Source organism: Emydura macquarii, unplaced genomic scaffold (genome assembly GCF_026122565.2).
Source record: "Emydura macquarii macquarii isolate MOO-44397 ecotype Brisbane River unplaced genomic scaffold, CSIRO-AGI_Emac_v2 contig_2846, whole genome shotgun sequence".
Classification (NCBI taxonomy): Eukaryota; Metazoa; Chordata; order Testudines; family Chelidae; genus Emydura; species Emydura macquarii.
The window spans coordinates 4794507-4816578 of record NW_027132983.1 but is presented as its reverse complement, the minus strand read 5'-3'; the positions used below and the strand labels follow the sequence as shown (position 1 = coordinate 4816578).

Sequence of the window (22072 nt, the reverse complement as noted above, 5' to 3'; positions counted from 1 at the left end):
AGCCTTTATTTACTCTAAATAGCCTTTATATAATTAGCCTTATAGAAATCAGTGGGACTACTTGTCTAAGGCTGGTAATCTCATTGAACCCGTGAGTTAAATAAGCAGGACATTGTCCATTCTCTGAATAGGATCTGATACCGATGGCTAATCTCCACTTTGACATTTAACTTCGAGTTAGAAGATCTTGATGGGGAGCATCTCCCCATGTAAATATACCAGAGTTCAGCCTATATTTAGAATATTTTACATTAGCTATAAAGTGCACCCAGACATGCACATTTCTTTGGCTGCAGTGTTTGTAATTATAGAAAACTATACGTGCACAGAACATGTAAAAACAAAGCTGGAAAATGTTATATAATCACTCTAAACTGGACAGAAGGCCAGATTACATAAATGGTACCTGAGCCATTCTTTATACTACCGATGAAAAATGGCTAGTGTAAATTAAAACTAATTTTGTGTGAGAGGAACAAGACTATCCGTAGCACCAAGTGCTGGATGAAATTTTTTTTTAAATGAATTAAAAATTTATTTTAGAGTCCACTATAGGTAAGTTTGCAAAAGTTTTCATTATAACCCTTAATATAGTTCGCATATACTCATAGCTCTCCATAACATTCACCTTTTGGGTAAAAAGTGTTGCATGCTGGTGTATATACCTGTAGATAATTTTTTCTGGCAAATCTGATCAAAATCTCAGCCATCTTGGAATTATGGGAAAATGACCCCCCATCAGATGAAAGAAATCTAACCCCACTTTTGAATAAGATTGCAGCAAAAACCAGATGAAGTTTGAAACTTGACATCTACTAGGTCTTAAATTGAAGGCTATTGGCCTTTAATTTTCTTTTTGAAAATTAACCCCCCCTCTCCAAATATATAAGTGATTGAACAAGCACTTCTGAGCACATTCAATAGCCACCTGTTAAGATTTTAATCAGAAGCTAAATGGATCTGGTTTGTTTGTGATATCATTGTGGATTTTCTCTAGCAGATCTTTACAGTTGATAGAGCCAAGGTCTACACTAAAAGCTTTTGCCATCACACCTATGTCAGTCAGGGGTGAGAAGAGGTATAATCTCTGACCATTGTAGCTATGCTGGCAAAATCCCCTGATATAGATGCAGTTATACTGGAAAACTGTGGTTTTGCTACTAGTATAGTTTGTTTTTCTTGGGTGGGTCTGAAATAAGCTATGCCATCAAAAGCACAGTTTTGCCAACATAAGCTGGGTCCACACTGGAAGCACTATGCCGATACAGTGCACCGGTATATCTCCATTAGCAAAGTGCTCCTATGGTAGACCTGGCCTCAGATGAGGCTGCTGCTAGTAAAATTTACATAAGAAATACTGAAAATATTTCAATGAAATCTACACAGCAAATCCAAACCTTCCAAACAAAGATAACAGCACTAACTTAACCGCCACTCCCACCCCAAAAGATCCTGCAACTACAGAACTTACTGCTGATTGTCTGAGCATAGGGTTTTTCAGCAATTTTGCTGCCTTTTACTGTATTTTGCTACTTCTGCGTTTCATGAAAGAAAATTGTTACCTACAGTCATCATGAACAGAAAACCTGTCTCCACTCAGACAACAACTTTATGCTTTGTGTATCAGATGCCTTATATATGTTGTATTTTCTAAGGTCTTTATTGGTTTGGTTTGGGGTGTGTGTAAAAATTGTGTCTTAAAGGGAAGCAGTCATCTTAGAAATCACACTTCTTTCAGAAGATTTATCTACTAATGACATGAATAATATAAGAGTACTATAATTTGAAAGAGATTGGGAAAAACAGCTTGATTAATCTGTGCACAGTTAGGTACTGTCTTTCCCTATATAGTTAGTCCCTGCTCTTCCTGGTCCAGGTAAAAGGGGCCTTTTCCTGCACTGGCATGGACCAGAAGAGAGGAGGCACTATATAGGTCACCTGGGGAGGGGGCAGCGTCCCCATGCTGACCTGGTCTGCAGCTGCAGCGGAAAGTCACTCTCTAGTCCTTAAAGGGGCACGATTTCTCCAGCAAGCCAGACAAAGGCTTAATATGTGGTGAGGTCATTATCTTCAGTATGACAACTCCCGGATTTAAAGTGCTTTGCTGGATCAGGGCTTTAATCAGTTTACTCTTTTGTTTTCCTAGGGAGTAAGAATTGAAAAATGTTATTGTAAAACCACCCCAAATTGGCAAGGGGCTCAGGAAAAGGGTGGTATCTGAACTTAAAATAATTTTTAAAACATTGACTACATTTTCAATTGATGCTGTGTCATCTGTGACTATTCATATGTGTAATCTATGCCATAAAAATGGATACAATAAATAAAACATGGCCAAGTTAATGCTGTATATAGAACCTCAACTTCTATATTTCTTTCCTATTTGTAATTTGAAATGTGTAAACGTTGTTGCATTTAAATAGCTCTTTGTGTTTTAGGGGGGTTGTTTTTGTTTTTACATTATGTTATATAAAAGAAAAGACCGTATCTCCATTTTAGATTCAGGTTGGTTGGAGTATGTATCCAAGCTATATTGTCTCAAGCGAAGATCAAGAGAGATAAGAGACTGCTACTACAGGCCTTATCTTTCTCTCTTAATTAATACTGACATTCACAAAAGAATTCAGATTGGTCACTAAACATTCTAAAACATTATGATAACTAAACGGTATCAGCATAACGTGGCATCGTAAGAACCAGAATAAAGTATTTCTCCTATAAAATTACTTTTAATGAAAGTACTTTATAACAACTGAAATATTCCTGTGTTCCCACACCTAGGAGAGGTTGAAAACCTACAGGCTTTGACTTGGAATTGCATCCCACAAAGTACTCTGGGTGTGGCAATATCTGTCTGATCTCACAACCTGAAGTAACGTAAGTAGTTATATGAGATCAATGAAATAATACACAGGTGAGTGCTAACAGAAAAAAATCCCTCTATGTATTAGACCATCACTAATACTCTGCACTGTATTTAGACTCATGTCCATGTTGTTTTCTTTCTAGTATAAACCCTCCCCCTCCAGTGTATCTTTAGAGTACAAAAGGAAAAGCTATTGAATAACCACCATTTGGGCATTCTTAATATACAGTCTAATAGATTGGACTAAGAACATTACTTAACTCTCCAATGTTCTGTGTGTCTTTAGACAAGCCACTTGACCTATCTGTGCTTCGGTTTCACTATTTGGAAACTGAGCATGCTACTAACCCTACAGTTGAGGATTAACAAGTGGTTGTGCAGAGCTTTAGGGAGCACTGTATAAGTGCTTATTAGTATTACATCTGCCATATGGTCCCTGATATAACCTATAATATCATGCTTAAATTTTCAAATGAGCAATAATTTTCTATGCCTAAATTTTGGGGAACCTAAAGTGACATCTATAAAGAATTTGATTTTCAGAGATTGTTTTAAAGCATCTCAAGTTGGCCACCCAAAAATCACCAGTAACTTTTTAAAATGCAGACCTAAATGCCATGATAAATTGAGCCACATGAATGAATGAATGAATGGTCAGCCCACTGCTACAACTTCAATAAATGTATATTAAACAATATTTTTAGACTTAATCTGTATCAATCTTAATGAGTCTCACAGAAAACATTCTTGAAGAGATTCTCAGAAATTAAAAAATTGGAAACATCTAAAAATAAACAAAATACCCCCAATACAAAAGTAAGTACTGGGTATAATGCCTCTCAGTCTCAGTTACACCTTTTATTATAGCTATATCTATAGAACATCCTTACACATTCCAGTTGTCTTAATGGTTAAAATATGCTATGTCTGTATTTGCAGTATTTTTTCATGTCCCTGAACTTAGGGAAAAGTAGAGAATGCTGCAGAGACTGAGGTACCATTTATCTAGTTATTTCACCAAAGGAAAAAAGGATTAATCTTCTTATTTATCCTGGGCAACCAGTGTAACAGAGGTCAGTCCTGGAACATCTCACTAGAAGCAAGGGATTGGAAGACTACAAGAAAAAGACAGCAAAACATAGAATGTGTGCTGTGAGGGATATACCTTCCTGCCAAAGGTGGGTTTTTTGTGGTTTTTCTTTGAATTTCATTTGAATCTGAGAAGCCGTCTTCGGGGTGGGGGGGACGGGGGAAGCGGAGCGGGAGCATCACAAATGCAAATCTGCATTCAAAAGTGATCTGACTTCATGAAGCAAAAATAGTTTTATTCCGTTGCTGAAAATAGCTAATGATTTTGCACATATAAAGCTTTTCATAACCAATATCTAACCAGACTGCTTCACGAAAAGCACCATCTATTATGACTAAAATGTCATTTAAAAAGCTAATGTAAACATATACCTTAATTCAAGATTTAAAGACTAGGACACTGTTTCTGATAGATTAGAGAATCTCCTAGAAGATTCCATGTGGTGAGGGAAGTGCTAAACTTCTCTGGGAAGTAGCAGTGTTTACCCACAACATAGCGCTAGCCTGCAATGCTGACAGCATGTGTGCTAGCCAGCAGTGGACTTAGAAGAGGGAGAGAGAGAAAGAGTGACCATGCAGCCCAAATATCTTGGGAGCCAGTCCTCCCTTTTCTGTGTAAAGATGAGATTTTATTCTGCTGCTTGCACTGTGGAGGTTCCTAATGCCCTGGAGCACCAGCACAGCACAGGCCATAATCCAGCCAGGGAGAAATGGCAACTAGAGGTTCTGCCACTCTGTGTACAACAGCGCTTCATTAGACTTCCCAGCTTTAAATAAGCATTAAGGAATCTTACCTCAAAGCATCTTCCATACACTATAGCTAGATGTGATAAAATGCACACACGCACACTACAGTAATAATAGTCTCAAATGTAAACTCCATGCATCTACTGTTAACTAATTCAAAAGTCATTCTCTAAACAATTTTTTCGCTATTTCTTCGTCTCAAATGATACCTTCGGTGGACTTGTTCTATCATCTTAGAGAACCAAGATATTTCCTAATCCTTATGCTTTGAAACACATACTGTTTTGTATCAAACTAAGCACTTTACTAAATTCAGTAATAAAACCTTGTTTCCCACCCTGTTCAAAATGGATATGAGTTGCTTAGGGAGATTAGTAACTGGATGTGACGCCTTCAGTGTTTTGGCAATGCCTAGCTCTGTGTCTCTAGCCCCACTGATCCTGCTGATGTAGTGGAAGAGATGACCATCTGTTTGAATAGAGCTAGCTGACTAAAACTCAATGAAGATGTGACATTGGGTTGGGGGAAGCAACTGCAGAAATTGACAAAAACTACATCTGCACCCACCTAAGGGAGTGCTGCTTTGCCATTTGACATAAGTTTGAAAAGTAGGAGGGAGTGTATCCCCTAAAATGATTCCTGCATACACAGGGAGCAGGCACAGCCAACAACACTCTTTTCTTATCTGTGCGTTGTGAGGCAACTATTCCTTTTGGACACAGATCTTACTGCGCTTATCCATGCCCCTGTCACTTCACGATTAGACAACTAATCCACACTGTCTTGAGATCACTCAGAAATTGATGCTGGTTTAGAATATGTCTATTTATTGAGAGCAATTTCATGCCAAGAGCACGTACCAGCTTGCTCTGGAACCTTCATGGGTTACTCTTTCAAGTTCTGGGTGAAACCAAGTTACTAGTTTTGACCTTTCAAAGCCTTAAATTCTTACCTGAAATTGCATCACTCCTATATTGCTATAAAGGAGATCACCAGAGACACTCCAGTTTGAACCCTTTTATAAATAAGGGGGAAGGGTTGTTTTGGTTTTTGTTTGTTTGTTTTTCTCCCCCCTGTGGGGGCCATATGGCTTTGAAATTTACTTCCCTCTTTGATCTGCCAGTATGTAGATTTCTTAAATATTCAGACATGCTAAGGCTCAGGTTTTCTCATAGGCATTCCGGAAGAAGACTGACTGGGATTTTTAAAATAGTTCTTTGGAGGTTTATTTTCTGTTCAGAAAACTGTAGGAATGGAGCTTTAAGGCAGGATGAGACTAATTTTAAGCACTGTATGGCAACCAGACTATGTGATGGGTGCCTATTGCATGTGGTTGTAATTATAACCAAAAAAAACCAAAAACCAGTGTGGCAGTGCCAGCTTGTAAGGGTGGGGTTTTGTTCATGTGGAAAGCAGCTCTTCACTAAGAAATGGTCTGAGAATGTCACTGAATTAATTTGTAAAATAAGCACTGATGCACACCTGGATTGCTGACAGTAGAATCATGCCCTAAACATTTAAATATTCTTTTTAATGCTTGCTACAATATAAAATGCAGCTCAACATACTTTCTCTTTAAGCAAAAGAGATATTGAATAATCATGTTTGTTAACGTGAGGCTACAACAGAGTGATTTAAAGCAAACATTTTGTAAAACAAATAAATATATCAAACATAATGAGGAAATATGTTAGAGAAAAAGTTCAGTTACAGAAATCTGTGTTTACTGCATAGTGGGTTACCAGAAACTGTTGCCATACTGATCCGAATAAAGACCTGTAATAAAAAGGTCAAAGAAGTGTATCTACAGTATATGAAGTAATTCAGCTATAAAGTTATGTTGTTGGTGGAGTTGTGTGTGGGTTTTTGTTTTGCATAAGGTGATAAGTGGAAAAAGAGTAATATAGGTAAGTCCTGAATGACTAGTAGGTGAGTTGGCATCTCTGTAGATCTGATGCATTAAGAATACACACTCACGCCCAGCCGCAGCAGCAGATGTGCTGGTAGGAGAGGAAAGAGCATTGGATAACGATACGTGACTAGGGCTAGAAATATTGGTTACATCCTGGTTCTGGCTTGTGACGGAGGACTGTCTCCTTAGAGGCCCCTGAAAGGAAGTGCCACTCTTGAAAGTATTGACTACTTCGATCTGCAACGGAGGAAAGAATGAGACAAGTTGCTTAAGGAATGGACACAGTTGCACAACTGTCAGGAACAACAACTAAAAAAAACCACTCAACTATGCATACAGTTTTACTTCAGTTGAAAGAATCAAAATCCCATGTGTTCCTTTTAAGGTGTGGAAATAAGTATGGCCAAATTATTTCCTGGGATAAACTGAAGCAGCTCCACAGAGGTCAGGAAAGCTGCATCAGTTTACACTAGCACAGGATTTGGACCAGAATTTTTAAAATTTAAGCAGTTCTACATATATGTATGTACCAATTGACATACTTTGTTGTCATTGGTCGATTTGCTAATCTCCATCTTTTCTGCTGAGAATAAATGTTATTTGATTACTGCCATCTAGATTTTCATGCAGAAGGGAAACAAAATTCAGTCACTCAACTCTCTTGTAATAAAGACGTATTAAAAACTATTCAAAATAAGGGGATTTGCTTTTTCTGTTTAGAAATTTCAAAGTTGCTAATATAGTAGTTCAATAAAATGACAAGATGCTTTGATATTTATTCTGAATTTTATTATTATTAATGAAGGATCATATAAATTAGGCAAAATGATCAAGAATGGTTGCATTTTGTAATTGCTGATTAGAAAATAATTCTCTCTGAAGCTGAATGTTTTTATTTTCAGTGCAGAGCAGATAAGAATTACTCAGAAAATAAAGTTAAGTTGCTTTTAAACTACCAGTTGCCTGTGTTTCACATTGCACTGTTGTATTTTAAATTACATGGAAATATAGACATGTTTCCATATGCACTGCAGTACTACTGCCTGTCAACACACACACTGTAAAGTTTTATGAATACTCTTATTGTTGGTCTCAGAGGACAGAAATGTTTAACATTTTATACAATCACATTTTCCTTTTTCCTCATGTTTTATATTAGAATACAACAGCTTTTAGAAGTGAAACCTGGTGACAAATACAGTATTTTACTTTGCAGCATTTGGGTAGGGAAGTTCGCAGCAAGGAACTTCTTAATTTATCCTACAGAAGAGTAAGCTCTGAATTTAGAGGGTCTAAACTCCCTCTGACAGGTGATGATAATGAAGGATGAATATTAGAGACAAAGCTCTTTTAGGAATAATGTACCAAATTCTCCTCTCTGTTACACCGGTACAACCACAATATAATGAGGTAGTATTGGTATACATGAGAAAAGAATTCATCCCATCACTTCTTTAAAGATGCTGCCATTCCTGATTTTATATTCGTGGGTCTCCAATTTCCAGGGGAAGAAAGGCTAGGAACTCCCAATGCTAGAGTGATGAGGGTTCTCTCCCCTGCCCACACTGGCATGTATTTTGTCAACAAATTTTCAGAAAAAAGCATCGCTGGTTAAAATCTCACTTTGACATGCAGCACTTGTTTTTTTGTCATTTGCTGATCAAATATCTACAAGATCGTTTTAACCAAAATTAACTCATTCTGATGGTCCTGTGCAGCGAGAAACTCCATGATTTAGGTGAGTCAATAATGCCATTGTTTAAAAACAGAATTATAAACAAAAAATGTTATATTTTCAATCAGAGCTTCTATTTTCACCTCAAAGAACAAAACATTTCATTGACAATGGAATCCTGATTTCTTGACTGGACTAAGTAGGGCACACATTGAAGATTAGCATTACTCTAGCTCAGTAATGTAAGTTGCTAGGAATGTCACCATTTGAAAACACATTGTCATAAAACTGGACCTAAATTTGTTTAGAAAGCTTTGAGATACCACACCAGTGAATATAACCATGCCTCTTCAGCTACAATACATTTGTTTCCTCATCATTTAAAGAATGAGGATGGAACTTCAAAAGAGTACACCAAAAACTAAACAAGGCCTTCCCTTTTAACTGGAGAGAGCTAAATGAATCAGCCAGGGTGGTTTTATCTTTACCAATTTGATGTCTGCTGCGAATCCTGGTGAAAGTCCCTCATTGCTTTTTAGAATCAGAAGTTTTAAAATACATTGGCATACTTTGTCTGCAATAACCATTTTAGGGATGAACAAATCTACATTGCTGCATATTTACTAAAACAGCTTCATCCTCTTCATCTATCTTTGGGAAATAGTTGTTTATTTTTCTATATTATATAAGATCTGTATGTTTACATATGGAACGTCCATCTCAAAACCATTTGTAAAAAGTGACACTAGAAAGCATAAATAAAGTTTTTTCATAGAACATCATTGTGTTGTAAGTGCAGCACAGTATGCACTGAAAAATTCCATATGCATACAATAAACAGTTGGTATGGTCACTGACTCATTGTTTTCCCATATGAATCTGTGTAATAGAGCTAACCAGGTATTAACATGGAATTAAAATGTATAAACTTTCTGTTAGATTTTAAAAACTCAGTATAAAGCAAACACAAATCAAGACATTTTGCAGATTTGCTGTGCATGTTTTCTTCTGCAGGCAGATTTTGGATTGTAAACCTGATACAAATAGCAAAGTTATAGAAAAGGGCATCAGGTGAACCAGTATGTGGAGAAGGGCTGTGAGTGCGTCATTAGCTACTGTACATACTGGCATCTGAAAACCAACCTATGACTCAAAACAACATTAATCAGACATTAAGGAACATTGAATTACTTACCTGAAATGTTCATTCTCCAAAGGCAGAATTAAATACAGATCCTGACTTTCCATGTTCTGACCCAGGGTCATAGAGCACTCTCCAAAAGAGACAATTCAAAAGGATTTTAAGACTCCCTACTGACAGCACCAAGTGCACACCATTGGGGAATGGTAAATCCTACACTTTCAGATGCCAGTTTCTTTAAACATGCCTGCAGTGAGTCCTATATAAATAAGAAGATCTCCAGTATAAATGCAGGTGGAAAAATTAGGGCAGATCTGTATTCAATATGGTCTCCAGAGAACAAGAATTACAAGTATGTAATTTGCTCTTTCTCCTAAGGAAAGTAACTAAATACAGATCTCTTTTTGTGGAATCTACAGACAGGAACATCTAACCAATAACTATCCCTGCAGAATTCCAAAGATTGAACATGTGTGGTCATGTTCTGCCTGAAGCCAACAGGGACTACATGAAATGTAAAACAGGGAGGAATTGGGTCCAGAATGTCTATGGCAAAAAAGAGGAAAGAACCAAGAATGGAGAGTTACTGTTAAAAAACTGAGTACATTTTCCATCAAGATGCAAAATACTCTATTTAAAAACTGAAAAACAGACATTGTTAGAGGAAATGAAACCACTAAAAAAGAGAAAGGTAAGCGTAAGTCACGTCACTTTTGTATCCATTTAGTAGTTTCTTTTTAAATCTGAATTCACAAGAGTTGTATTTGTAAGCTGCACATAATTAATAAAAATATTTTAAAAGTAGGTTGAAAGACTTCCACTCTGGAGTGGTCTTCACAGGAATAAGCCAAACCTTTGTGTTCTTATGGTTACAATGGGAATTAAGCTGGGATGCTATCATGAACGTTAATGGGTCTCAGGTAGCTGTATTTCTCTACCAACCAGTGCGCATGGAATTTTGCATAATAAAAGAACATTTTGGCCTTTATGTTGTTACTTTAAGATCACTTCTCTAAACCTAGATACCATCACTGACCATGTCTCTTACCCAAAAGACTTCCCCATTGCCTTCCAAGAGCTAAATAAATAATAAGGACAGTATTTATATTCTACATGGTTCCCGGAGACAGGCTGTCCAAATGTCAAAACAAACAAAAGTCACCCCAGCAATCTGAAAGCTTTATTCTGCCTCCAATAAGAACAATCTGTTAGGACCTTGTAAATTTTTGAATTTCTAGCATATGTTTGGTATAAAATGCTCTGATGAAATGACGTGAAGATGAGATGGGCAAACTTATTTTGCTTAAATTTCAAAACCACTTGGAAAGTTTGACTTTCACGCTACTGGGTTTGCATTGGCCTTAGGAGACACTGGAAAAAGCAGAAAGTAAGAGAAAGAAAGTCTAATGAAAAATGCCATGTACATGTTTTATTTGTATCTGTAATGGCATCCATTTCTTCCAAAACAAGCTTTTTCAAGGGTGCGTTGAACTTTATCCTTAATATATAGCAGAGCCTCCCCTCTCACTAGAAAAATGTGGATATCTTTAATGTTTTATTTATAAGCTTTCCTTTCGCTATCACCATAGCTAGCATATGAGCATTTTACAAATGTTTTACATTTATTCTCAAAATGCCCTGTATCACCCTTAGAGAAAACAAACATTGGCTTGACTTACAAGAGAGGAAAATATGATACAGACTCTCAACTTTGGGAACCTGAAAAATAATTTTAGAGGTTTGCAAAACCTCAGACTCCACAATTTTTGTCCATCCTTAGGTTTGAGATAACTACAAATGAATTTTCTCATAAATGATGTTTTAACCATATTTTTAGTGACAACCTGTATTTTCCACCCTGCAATTTGTCTGAAGACAGACTATTTTAGCTTTTAGGAGGTCATTAGGGCTGCCACTACTATCTGATCAGTCCTGTTTTAACTCCATCCATTCATCAGAACTAAGATTTCCTGTATTCACGTGAATTGTAAAATACACTGCAAAAATATTCCTGAATTATTGATATAGGTGAAAAAACCCTGTTTTTATGGAAGTTCATATTACTACTTTATCTTTATGAAATCTTATGTAGCTGCAGAGGGTCAGCTTTGAGAGCTTATAAGATATTCATTTTATAATCCAGCTATCCTATTAGGAGACTATATCCATTCACAGATAAGTATACCAACACAAAGGCTAACAAGCTTAGTGAACATAAGTAGTGAAGACAAGATCAAGTGCACATAGCCAGACTCTTTGACTTAGATTCTTCCTGCATCTTTCTTTTAAAACAAATTATCTGAGATCCTTGCAAGCATGAACTAGAGATGTTCCTGACTTTTTGGTATGAGGAAGCAACAGTAAAATCCTTTCCCTTTTGCCCAGGTTTGAAAGTGCTATTTTCAGAGAAAGAAACATCTTAGCATTGATGTCTCTAACATCAGTTTGGATGAATATTCTTTGAAGTGATGTAACTGAGAAGTCTGTCACTTATCTGGAAAAAAATTTGGATTCATGGTGAACCTTCTTGGGACTCAAAGCTTTTTTTTTTTTTTTTTGCATATGATGTGATTATCTGTCCAGTAATGACTGGACAGAAAATAACCAAAAATTCATTTCACATAGAACACAGAACAAGTGTCAGATGGTGGAAACTGGCCTGGTCCAGATTTGAACCAGCAATCTAGTGGTGAAAGATTCTATATCCAATTCCCAATCTCACTGCCATCCTCTTTATATATAAAAGGAGTAGGTGCTCTACCTTCTTCTTCTGTATCTCCAGAAGTGCATTAGACATCAGAGGATTCCTGCAAATCCCCCAGCTCCACAAGGATGCTAGAGACATCCTCATCTTCTTCCATCAACTCTTCTTTAGATGGCTTCCTGGGAAATGCAGTACAAGTGTATGAATTCATTTGGATGGGGCACAAAAACTTGGTGCATTTTGATGCACCAAATTCAAGGTAACAGAGGCCAACAATGGGTCTTGCACTAATTGGACTTGCATAGTGAAATGAGACACTCTCCAAGGGACATCTTGTTTTTGCATTTTGAGCCCTTTTTTAATGTATTGGCCCAATTCCTTTTTCCAATATCATTCCACAGATGTCAAATAAACGTAAAATCAAAGTCACCGAATAAACAAAATAAGGGGGATAAAAATCACAAAAACCTACTGGTAGGAAAGAAAACAATATATCCTACCAAAGATACTTCTACAACTAAGAGGAGAAAGGAAACTAAGTAGATGGAGGTTAGCAAGAAAACACAATTAATGTTTATTTTGTTTTAAATAGGAAACAAGAAGAATAATTTATTGATGGATCATGAAGGCAAAGATATATAGAAGAACTACAAGATACCTCTCAAACTAGAAGAGGAAGTGAAAGGGTGTAATTTGCTTTTTGTTGTTGTTTACACTCACCACAACCAGAAAGACATCCTGACAGAAATGCCAACAGACAACACTCCTCCTACAGCCACCAGGAAGAAAATAATGCATGTTTAGAGAATAACTCTTTTAAGCTATAGACCTTACCTGGGCACGTGCTTATCACCCTTATCTGAAGGGTGCTTGTAACAGTTTGGATTTTCTCTCTTGATGAGTGCTCCTGAGTCAATGTGCTCAGGACACAGAATCCCAAGACTGGGGATCTGTATTTAATTACTTACCTTGGAAGCTTTTGGATTTAACCAGATCCTTAATCTCTGTAGCAGCAGTTGCCACCTTTATGTTCCTGCTTTCCCACAACAGCAACACAATAGTGTCACTGAAGAGACCTAATGCACCAGACATTATTCCTTACACCTACTAATTCCCCTCTTCCTAAAAATATAACCATTTATCTTCCTTTGGAAAAGTTTGTTAATGTTTCAAATGGAAAAAAGGAAAAGCGCTGTCTTAAATTAAAGCAAATATATACACTTCTAAAAGAACGACAAACATCGGAGATGAAAATTCCATTTAAGACCCTTAAACTAGGAAAAAGGTGTTCTTAATTATTCGCATGTTTTCCTTTAAAGCCCTGTATAAACTGACCCATTTGATATCATACCCGTCTTTCAAAGCTGCTCTCTCTCTTGTTGTTGACACTATTTTGTTAACATGCCATTTGTTGTAATGAAAATGGCCGTGTACATTGCTAAGAAAAAAATTTGGATCCTGCCTTAAGACAAATTTTATTTACTTGTGGCCATACTATTTAGTAAATTGATCTACTTCACGTATACAGTGCACGTATAAGCCTAATTCCTCTTTCCATGCACAGATGTAATTTCCATGTGTATATTTGCATATTTAGTGAAATAATTTTAAAATATGTAAAGGCTATATAAAAGTTCATAAAGAACAGTAAATAAATAAATACATCTCAACTTTTTGATGGATGTTTAACTTCTTGTTACTTAAAATAAATCCAGGATCACATTTTTAATGACCTGACAGGCAACACTGTAAATTCCAATTCAGCTGAAAATATATATCTGATTGTTCTGCTGCAAAAAAAGATTTTTGCTGAGCAGAAAGGGGATTTATTTTTTATCAAACCAAACTTTGTACTTTACAAATGTCACATGAATTTAAGTTGTTTCATTATTACAGAAGTAGAAGTCACAAGCATAAAACTGAATCAGTGAATAGCCTACATTTTCCAATAAAATAAAATATTTTTAAAAAATAATTTGCATAACATCTTTGCTCACTAATATAGCAGTTAAAAGTCTAAAATATGAATATTCTACTTATCAGTTGCTATACCTGTGAAAGAGAAAATTCATATCAGCTTTCAGTCTTGAAGGCAAACCATTCTTAGGTCTCTAATTTTATTCATGTGATACTGTTTTGCTTTACTATTTTATGATTTGTTGATTATGAAATGGAAGCATAGTTAGTGAAGTGCCTCAATCTCACACATCCTGTATATGGCTCTATTTTATGACATTGTCTTGTCTGAATGGAAAATCCAATATATAATTTTCCAGAGGTTCTACATCTGTCCTTTTAACATACCTGGGTTTGGATTCTGTTGAGCCCTCTGAACCAGAGAATTTGTCCACGTCGAAGTTCTCTCTCCGCATGGTCAATTTCTTCAACATCTTCATTCAACTCTTCTTCAGGCACTTCCTCCTTTTCAGTGAGCCGCCCTGCTTCCTTTAAAAACTTTAGCCTACTTGTTGGGATGGTTGCAATGACCTGAAAAATCACATTACAAAAGGGTGGGGAAAATGTAAGTCTCACGCATCAGCAATATTATGATAATCTACTCACTGCAATAAAAATACAAGATTTTTCAGTAAGACGTGTAATCCTTCATGAATACCAGGATACCTGTCATAGGAGCCCAAATCCCCCATTTCCCCTTCTTAAAGAATACCTCCTTTAAATCCTTTACCAATCCATTTTATCTGATCACTGTACACCCTCGCTGTGGAGAACCTGCACTGGACATCCGCTCCACATTTACATAACGAGTTGCAACATCAGAGCCTAACTCTTGTTTCACCTTTGTCCCAACTAAGCTCCCTCCTCCCTAACCCGCTGTAGAGAAAATGAAAAAAAACTCAATTTGCCTTGGCCAATCTGGCGGTGAGAGAAAAAATTCCTTCCCAGACCTCTGAGAAAGGAGCAACTAGTGCAGTGGTCACAGCGGATTCTGACCAAACCTGGTATGTCACCATTTGCATAGGTGGAAGGGTGGGGGCTGCTCCACCTGGGTCCAGGTAAAAGAGGCTTTTCCTGCACCAGCATGGACATGTATTGTCCCCCACTCTCAGCGTCCCCACGCTGACCTGGTCTGCAGCAGAAAGTCAGTCCCTGGCTCTCTAGCCCTTAAGGAGCACACACCTTTTCCAACAAGTCAGACAATGTCTCCCCCCCCCGCACTTACTGTGCAATGAGGTCATTGTTTGCACCACTGAAATGCAGCCACCTCAAGTGAACAACAGCAACTGTTTATGCAGCAAGTGTAAGCTGGGAAAGGAATTTTACCTTTCCAACTAAAACTATAGGTGGAACGGAGGTAGGAGGATTGTAATTACTAAACAGAATTTATCCCTACTCTTAGGAATCTTCGGCTCTCTAATAACTACAAGGGGTCAAAATGTCTGTTTATTTTAGCTGAAAAAGAGCAACACGTCAGCATCACTGTACCCTTAACCTTATGCAGGTTCATTAATTCAATACTGATTCATAAGACCTCTTCTCCCCTGAATCAACATGAACACTACCTTGCAGCACCTGTTTCTAGAGGCCTACCATCCATCCTACCCTCGTTATCTAGTGAGATCTGAAGTTTCACAGAGAAAGGTGGTAAGAGGAACATTTTTTAGAAATTAGGCACTTAATCATTGTATGGCTGTGGCACTAATGTCTAGGTTTAACACTTCAAAAACCCTGTCCCCATGATTTCATATCAGTTTGCTGTCTAAACACAGTAAATGGCAATCACAGATGTTACATCTAATTGTCCATTGCTATGGTCACTAGAACTTCTAGTTGGTCTCTATTTTCCATTTAGACTAAGTCATTTTCTCATTTTTGCTGAAGTCCCCTTGGTAATTAAGACCATTTCCAGTTTGTTCTGCTGCAGAAGTAGTGCCTGGAAGGTTTTCAGGCTGTGCTAATAATTTTATAGATTTCCAAATAGTGTAGTTATACAGCATTTTAACAATATTATTTTAAATGTGTGCTGCTGAGAATTACTGTCTCTAGCCAAGCCTTCTTGGACAGTAATTTTCTCTTTATTCTGATTTCTGCTGTCGGACTGAAATGAAATATGGATGCCAAGACGTCACCTGAAAAGCTAAATACTGAAAATAAGTCATCCTACAGAGTTAAGTGTCAAACCCATTTAGAATGAAAGTGCTTCAATGTTTGTTGGGTTTTTCCCTTGTTTCAGCAGAAGGGGATTAAGTCCTAAAGGTCGAGATGCATGAAAAACAGGGCCTGCCTGAGACAGGAAGGGGAAAACATCATAACTGGGGATAATCCTTTGCAGATGCCAAACTTCAGTCTAAAACTGGGCTGCATGTGCTGTGGGAAGCTTTGGCAGCTTGGAAGGTTGCTGACTGGAGGCTGAAGAGCATCTCAAGTTTGTGATCATGATCTCTCAATCTGCATATATGTTGCAGGGTCCAGTGCTTCTTTGCTCCTGGATCCTGGGACTCTAGATTCAGGTTCTACGGGTTGTGGCATGCAATGTAGCCACAGACCCATCAAGTCACAGTGTATGCCATGAAAGCACCAAAACCAGACAGCTGGACTTGAATATTAGATATTTTAAGGAAGGAAATTGCCAAAGGTCTGGGGACTTGAGAAATGGGACAAGGTGAAGTCAAGTAGTTGCAGGAAGATAGGTGGGGAATGGAACAAAATGGGTGCATGGGGTGCCACATGCAGGTTTGTTAGTGACTGTGGTAAGGAGAGCTGGGATGGATCTGGAACACAGATGGTGAATGCTTTCAGGAGGCAGCTTGCTGGAGATGTTCCTGAACTGAATGATCCACATTTTGAAGTCTGAGTTAAAAAAAACATGAGGTTGAACTTGTTTCTTTTAGGAATCAGTTTTCCAACTCCTGGGACTAGGCAAACTTGATCTCCCTAATTTCAAGCCCACAGGAATGTTGCGAGTTTAAAAGTTTGGCGTGAACTTGAAAATGAACAGAATGGCTGTGAAATAGTGAGTGGGCAGAGAGGAGAGAGAAAGGGGAGTCCAAGGTCACTGAGACAGTTACTGATTCTCTGAGAACTGAACCACTCTAACTAAATAGCTTTCAAAAAGTTAGAGTACTGGCACACTAAAGGGGCTACTGCAAAATGGATTATATGGGTTCTATGAAAAGTAAAAGGGACGAAGTGATGTTTGGCCTAGCCAGACTGGATTGCATGTATACAGACAACATTGCTGTTTTCTCAAGTGACTGTGTATGATGGGGCATACAGATCCTTCAGGGCCCAATGGGTGTCTCCTCTCAGTTGGGATAACACATTCTGCCTAAGTTTTGGTTTTTTTTAATTTATTTTTCACTTTGGTAGATCCACACTGAGCCAGACAGTAGCAGTGTCAGGTCCAGGCCTCTAGAGATGGACTAAGGAAACTCTGAATTTAACAGTTAGGACCAAGATTTTCACAAGTAACTAGTGATTTGGGAGCCCAACTTGAGACATCTTAAAGGGGCCAAATTTCAGAAAATGATGAGCACTCACCTTTTGAAAATAAGACTCTTCGAAGTGTCTCAAGTTGGCCTCCCAAAAATTGAAGCAACCTAAATCAGTCACTTGGTCTAAATTCCCAAACCACAAATCCTGACTGAGTAGGGTGGATCCCTTGGGGAGAAAAGTTACTGAAGAGTTTGTGAAGCAAAGGGAAATGCACGTGTTCCACGCTGAACCTGAATTAAACAGAGCAGGTGGGAAAGGGCATGGCTTTCTCTAAAGGAAGTTGGAAGAGACGAAGAACTTCCTATTAAAGGCTGCAGGGAGACCAGAGAATCCTTGCCACAGGCCAAAAGGCCGTGGTATCTACTGTATAAATTATGCAGTCATTTTGTTTGTAATAGTCTGTTGATTGGTTGCCCAAATGTTGAGCATGGTTGTGCTTCAGACATTGTTTTGTTTATTTTTCCTCCACAGATCTGACACAATAAACTAGTAGTCTGTTCACTGAACAAATCAGTGGGCTAAAAATAGTACAGTTTTATATTGAAGTTTTTTAACTCTACAAGTTTAAGTGCCTAGCCATTTACAGTGTCCTCTGCAACTACTCTCACCTTTGAGTGTAAATCAGACAATTATTAATCTTTGAAGGGTTATGCTGTAATATTTATAATAGTGCACACAGAACAAAATCCAGAAGCAACTCACTGCCTGGTTTTAAACCACAAATCAGAACTGAATGGTTCAACAAATGGTATAATCAGCACCACTTTTTTCCCAAAATGAAAATTTTCCAATCTGCTGAGGACAAGCCCTTTCTTATTAATCGCCATCCAAGTGACATTCAGATTTTCCCAACAACTGTGATTCACTGCCTCCTGGGAGTAATTTCATCAGAATGATCAAGTGGTGCTGGCACCCAGCTATGATAGCCAAGAGGCATCTGCTGACACCAGACTGAGTTCTCTTCTTCAAAAATACTTGTGGCCCAGCTGCCCAAGGTGTCTTGCTTAATTTTTTTTTGACTAGGATAGTCATCAACCCAGAAGCTCAGTGTCCATGAAGACATTTCAGCCACAATCACTTTAATGGGTGTCACAATTAATTAACTAATTGCAGGGGCAATTTCCCTGTCTCTGCTGTAACTCATGCCCTTCTCTGGATAATGGTAAGCCATCCCTGCCTATGATTTATTTTTATCCCAGAGACACTAAGATACTTTGGAGGACTTTTGTTTATTTGGGAGGGAGTGAGCTTTGAAATTCATCAAATTAAACCAATTTTGCAGACATTTCCCTCTAAAAATATTTTGTAAAATACTCTTGGTTCGCCATTCAAATACTATCTACAAATTACTTGGATTGGTGGTTGTAGATTACACACTTGCCTCTGGACAATACCTGTTTGAGTGATGTCTATGCCATCACTTCCAGACAGCTAATCATAGAACTTATTTACTGTTTTACCTCTAGATTTGTACAGATGTTTGATGTACTCCTTACATATAATTCTATTAACTCTTGGCATCAAAGTTTGTAGTACACCTTACTGATGGCACCTGGATTACAATGCACCATGAATTATCAGCTGTTCTGAATGGACTGCAAGGGGAAGGCAGCCATTATTCAGCTGCCAGTTTTCTTCCTCAGCAAGCTGAATGTCTGGGATGGAAAGTAGGGGATGAAAGTCCAAGGTGGTCTATCTACACTAAATGAGCTGGTGATCTCAGTCGATTCATAGTAGAGAAGACTCCATGTCACAAAAAGTAATTGGCATTAATTGCACCATTGCTAGCAGTCTCAGCATAGAGAATAAGTGGATAAGCATGGGCACGGAACTATTTGCACACCTCCTAGTGCTTGTCATTGTGGAACATATTCAAGTGACATTAGTTGGGGGCTTATACTACAACTGTCCTTACATCTTTCCTGTGACTAGAGGACTGCAATTCTAATGGCTACAGATCTAGCATCTTTCACAAACAAATTCACTCAAGAAGTACTTAGTCATTGCGTTACTATGCTCTGCTTGAGAAAAAGTCTGAAAATTAACAAAAAATTAAAAAGGGAACCATAATGGTAATTTACCTTTTTGAAAAACCCTGTATTTTTTAAAGAGTATTTTTAAAAGGTCATTTATTTCCAGTGTAATGCCAAATATGACAGAGTGAGAGATCGTCGAGTGGCAATCCTACACACATTCTTATGAATAAAATTACTTATATGACATAGTGATTGCAAAACCAGACCTCACATCACTTTGTAAAAACATAACAAATGAGTAGAAAACTATACGTTGCTACAGGATGCTTACCTGACCCCAGACAAGTTCTCCTAATCCAATAAATACACACCACATCCACTGGTCAAGCTGCAGAGGAGAACAACTAAAAGGTTTCCCACCAAACTGCACAATTACTATCTGCAGAGGAAAAATGAGGGGGCAGGGAGGGAGAGGAAGAAACACACTTTATCTCTCTTCTGAAAATGTATTTCCCCCACATTTTCATGAGCTTTTGCTCTCTTTTTCGGTACACTTGCTTTATCTCACTTTGATTAAGCAAGTACATTGCTAATGGCACGGTTAAGCATACTATAGGCATTTGTTGTGTAGCAGATTTAGCATGGGGCTGAAATAAGGAGACCTACATTCTGCCACTTGACATCCTATGTGCCACTACATCCAAGTTAGAAAAGTAGCCTCCATTCAAAACACTTTGGGCCTCATTTTCAGAAGTGCTGAGCACCTAATACCTACTCCGGTCAATGGAGGCTTCAAATGGCAGATGTTCAGGACATCTGGAAAATCAGAGTTAGGCTATTTTAAACAGGGCATCCATAAACTGACATATCCAGAACTAGACACCAAGGGGAAAATATTATTATAGTTTGGAACATATATAGTGGAAGAGACCTTTCTCCAGCATCAGCATTTAATCCATTGCTATTACAGTCCAGATTAAATCCCAATCAATTACAGATCAGTATTGAATTTATTAATTTATCTATAGCCACACTAGCCTAAAACCATATTTGTTATCACATAAAATATTACCCCTCTCATCAAATGCAACTTGACATTCACGTTACATCAAATGACTGGTCCAACTCTTGATAATATAATGTTAATTCTAGCAATTTTTTCTTCAATATCTTTCCACTCAGACTGTCTTTTTAACAGCATTCTAGTGATAACTGATATGGTTTGAGGCTAGGGTGGCTGTAAATGAACACATGCAATAGTAATCTGTGAATGATTGATGGAAATGAAATCTAAAGCAGTACCAATGGAGTAAGTTGATAACACTGGACCGGATGAAGGTTTCTTGCAGAATATAAATACAGGCAAAACTAAGACTATAAAGGCAAAACTAAGTCATTTATGAAAAAAAAGTTGGCTTGCAGGAGCGATTGATCTTGTGGCAAACATCTGACCATAACAATATTTCAATTATGCCATGTGAACGAAACAGAATAAATAATTATCGAACGGCATTTGATGTAATGGTACGCAAACATCTCACAGTGCAGTGCTGACCAGGTTCATTCTGACTGGTTTATAAAAATAAATCTTCATTTTTGTTAATAAGTAGTGTTATGAATAGCTATGCTTGTTTTTAACTCAATGTATAATAGACAGCAGTAGGTAACAAAAATCTATGAAAAAAGACTGTCCCCACCTCGAAGAGCTTACTATCATAAGTATAAAATGTGACAACAGATGGGACAGACAGGGGAGCACACTAAAAACAATGAGACAAAACTGGGCAGCCATAAGTGTGTCAGATAAATATATCTGCTAGTACAATAATGCCAATGACATGAGCATATGGGCTATTGTCCTTGCTTCTCCTTACCTCCCCTGCACCTATGTACAAAATGGCTGTTTCCCTGGGAATGAATAAAGACAAAGGTCAGAGTGAATGAGAATGAGTGTGAAGGAGGAAGAAAAGGATGGCAGATTGAAGAATGCAGGGAGAGCAAAAAAGGAGAAACAAGCAGAGAAACCTAGGAAACAGGAAGGACAGCAGCATAGAAAACACTACAACGAGAACGCTCAGGAGCAGAGCTGTGTGCAGTGGTTTTGTTGTTGTTTTTACCAAAACTCTTTTCCCACCAAAAATGCTGATTTAGATCAACCAAAACATCCCATAAATTCATGTTGAATTCACTGAATTGTTTCAGATGCAAAAACAAAACAAAACACAAATTCTGAAAAAACTGAAACATTTTCTAAATGAAAAGTTGTGATTATTTTATTCAAAACAACTTTTCATTTACAACTTTCCTTCAATTTTTTAAAAAGGGTTAACATTTTCAAACAAAATGAAACATTTCATTCAACCTAAAACACGTTCCTTTTTTAATTTTTGGTTTCGCAAGTGAACCCAAAATTCCATTATTCACACAGCTGCACCTAGGAGGAGTAAAGCATTAAAAAGAGAAGACAGAAATAAGGTAGGGCTCTGAGCAGTGGAGCTTTTAGAAAAG

The 22072-nt window shown here is 37.6% G+C and overlaps 1 protein-coding gene across 2 annotated transcripts in view; it reads right to left on the bottom strand.

Annotated features, from left to right (window-relative positions):
• LOC137166402 (plasma membrane calcium-transporting ATPase 2-like) overlaps positions 1-22072 on the bottom strand; it is a 348197-nt gene that overhangs the window by 6466 nt on the left and 319659 nt on the right. For both annotated transcript variants that reach the window (XM_067568107.1, XM_067568106.1), the window contains 3 exons: positions 19896-20003; positions 14439-14621; positions 6680-6851 (listed from right to left, as the gene is read on the bottom strand). In XM_067568107.1, the coding sequence (XP_067424208.1) occupies positions 6680-6851; positions 14439-14621; positions 19896-20003 (463 nt within the window). The remainder of the gene's footprint in view (positions 1-6679; positions 6852-14438; positions 14622-19895; positions 20004-22072) is intronic.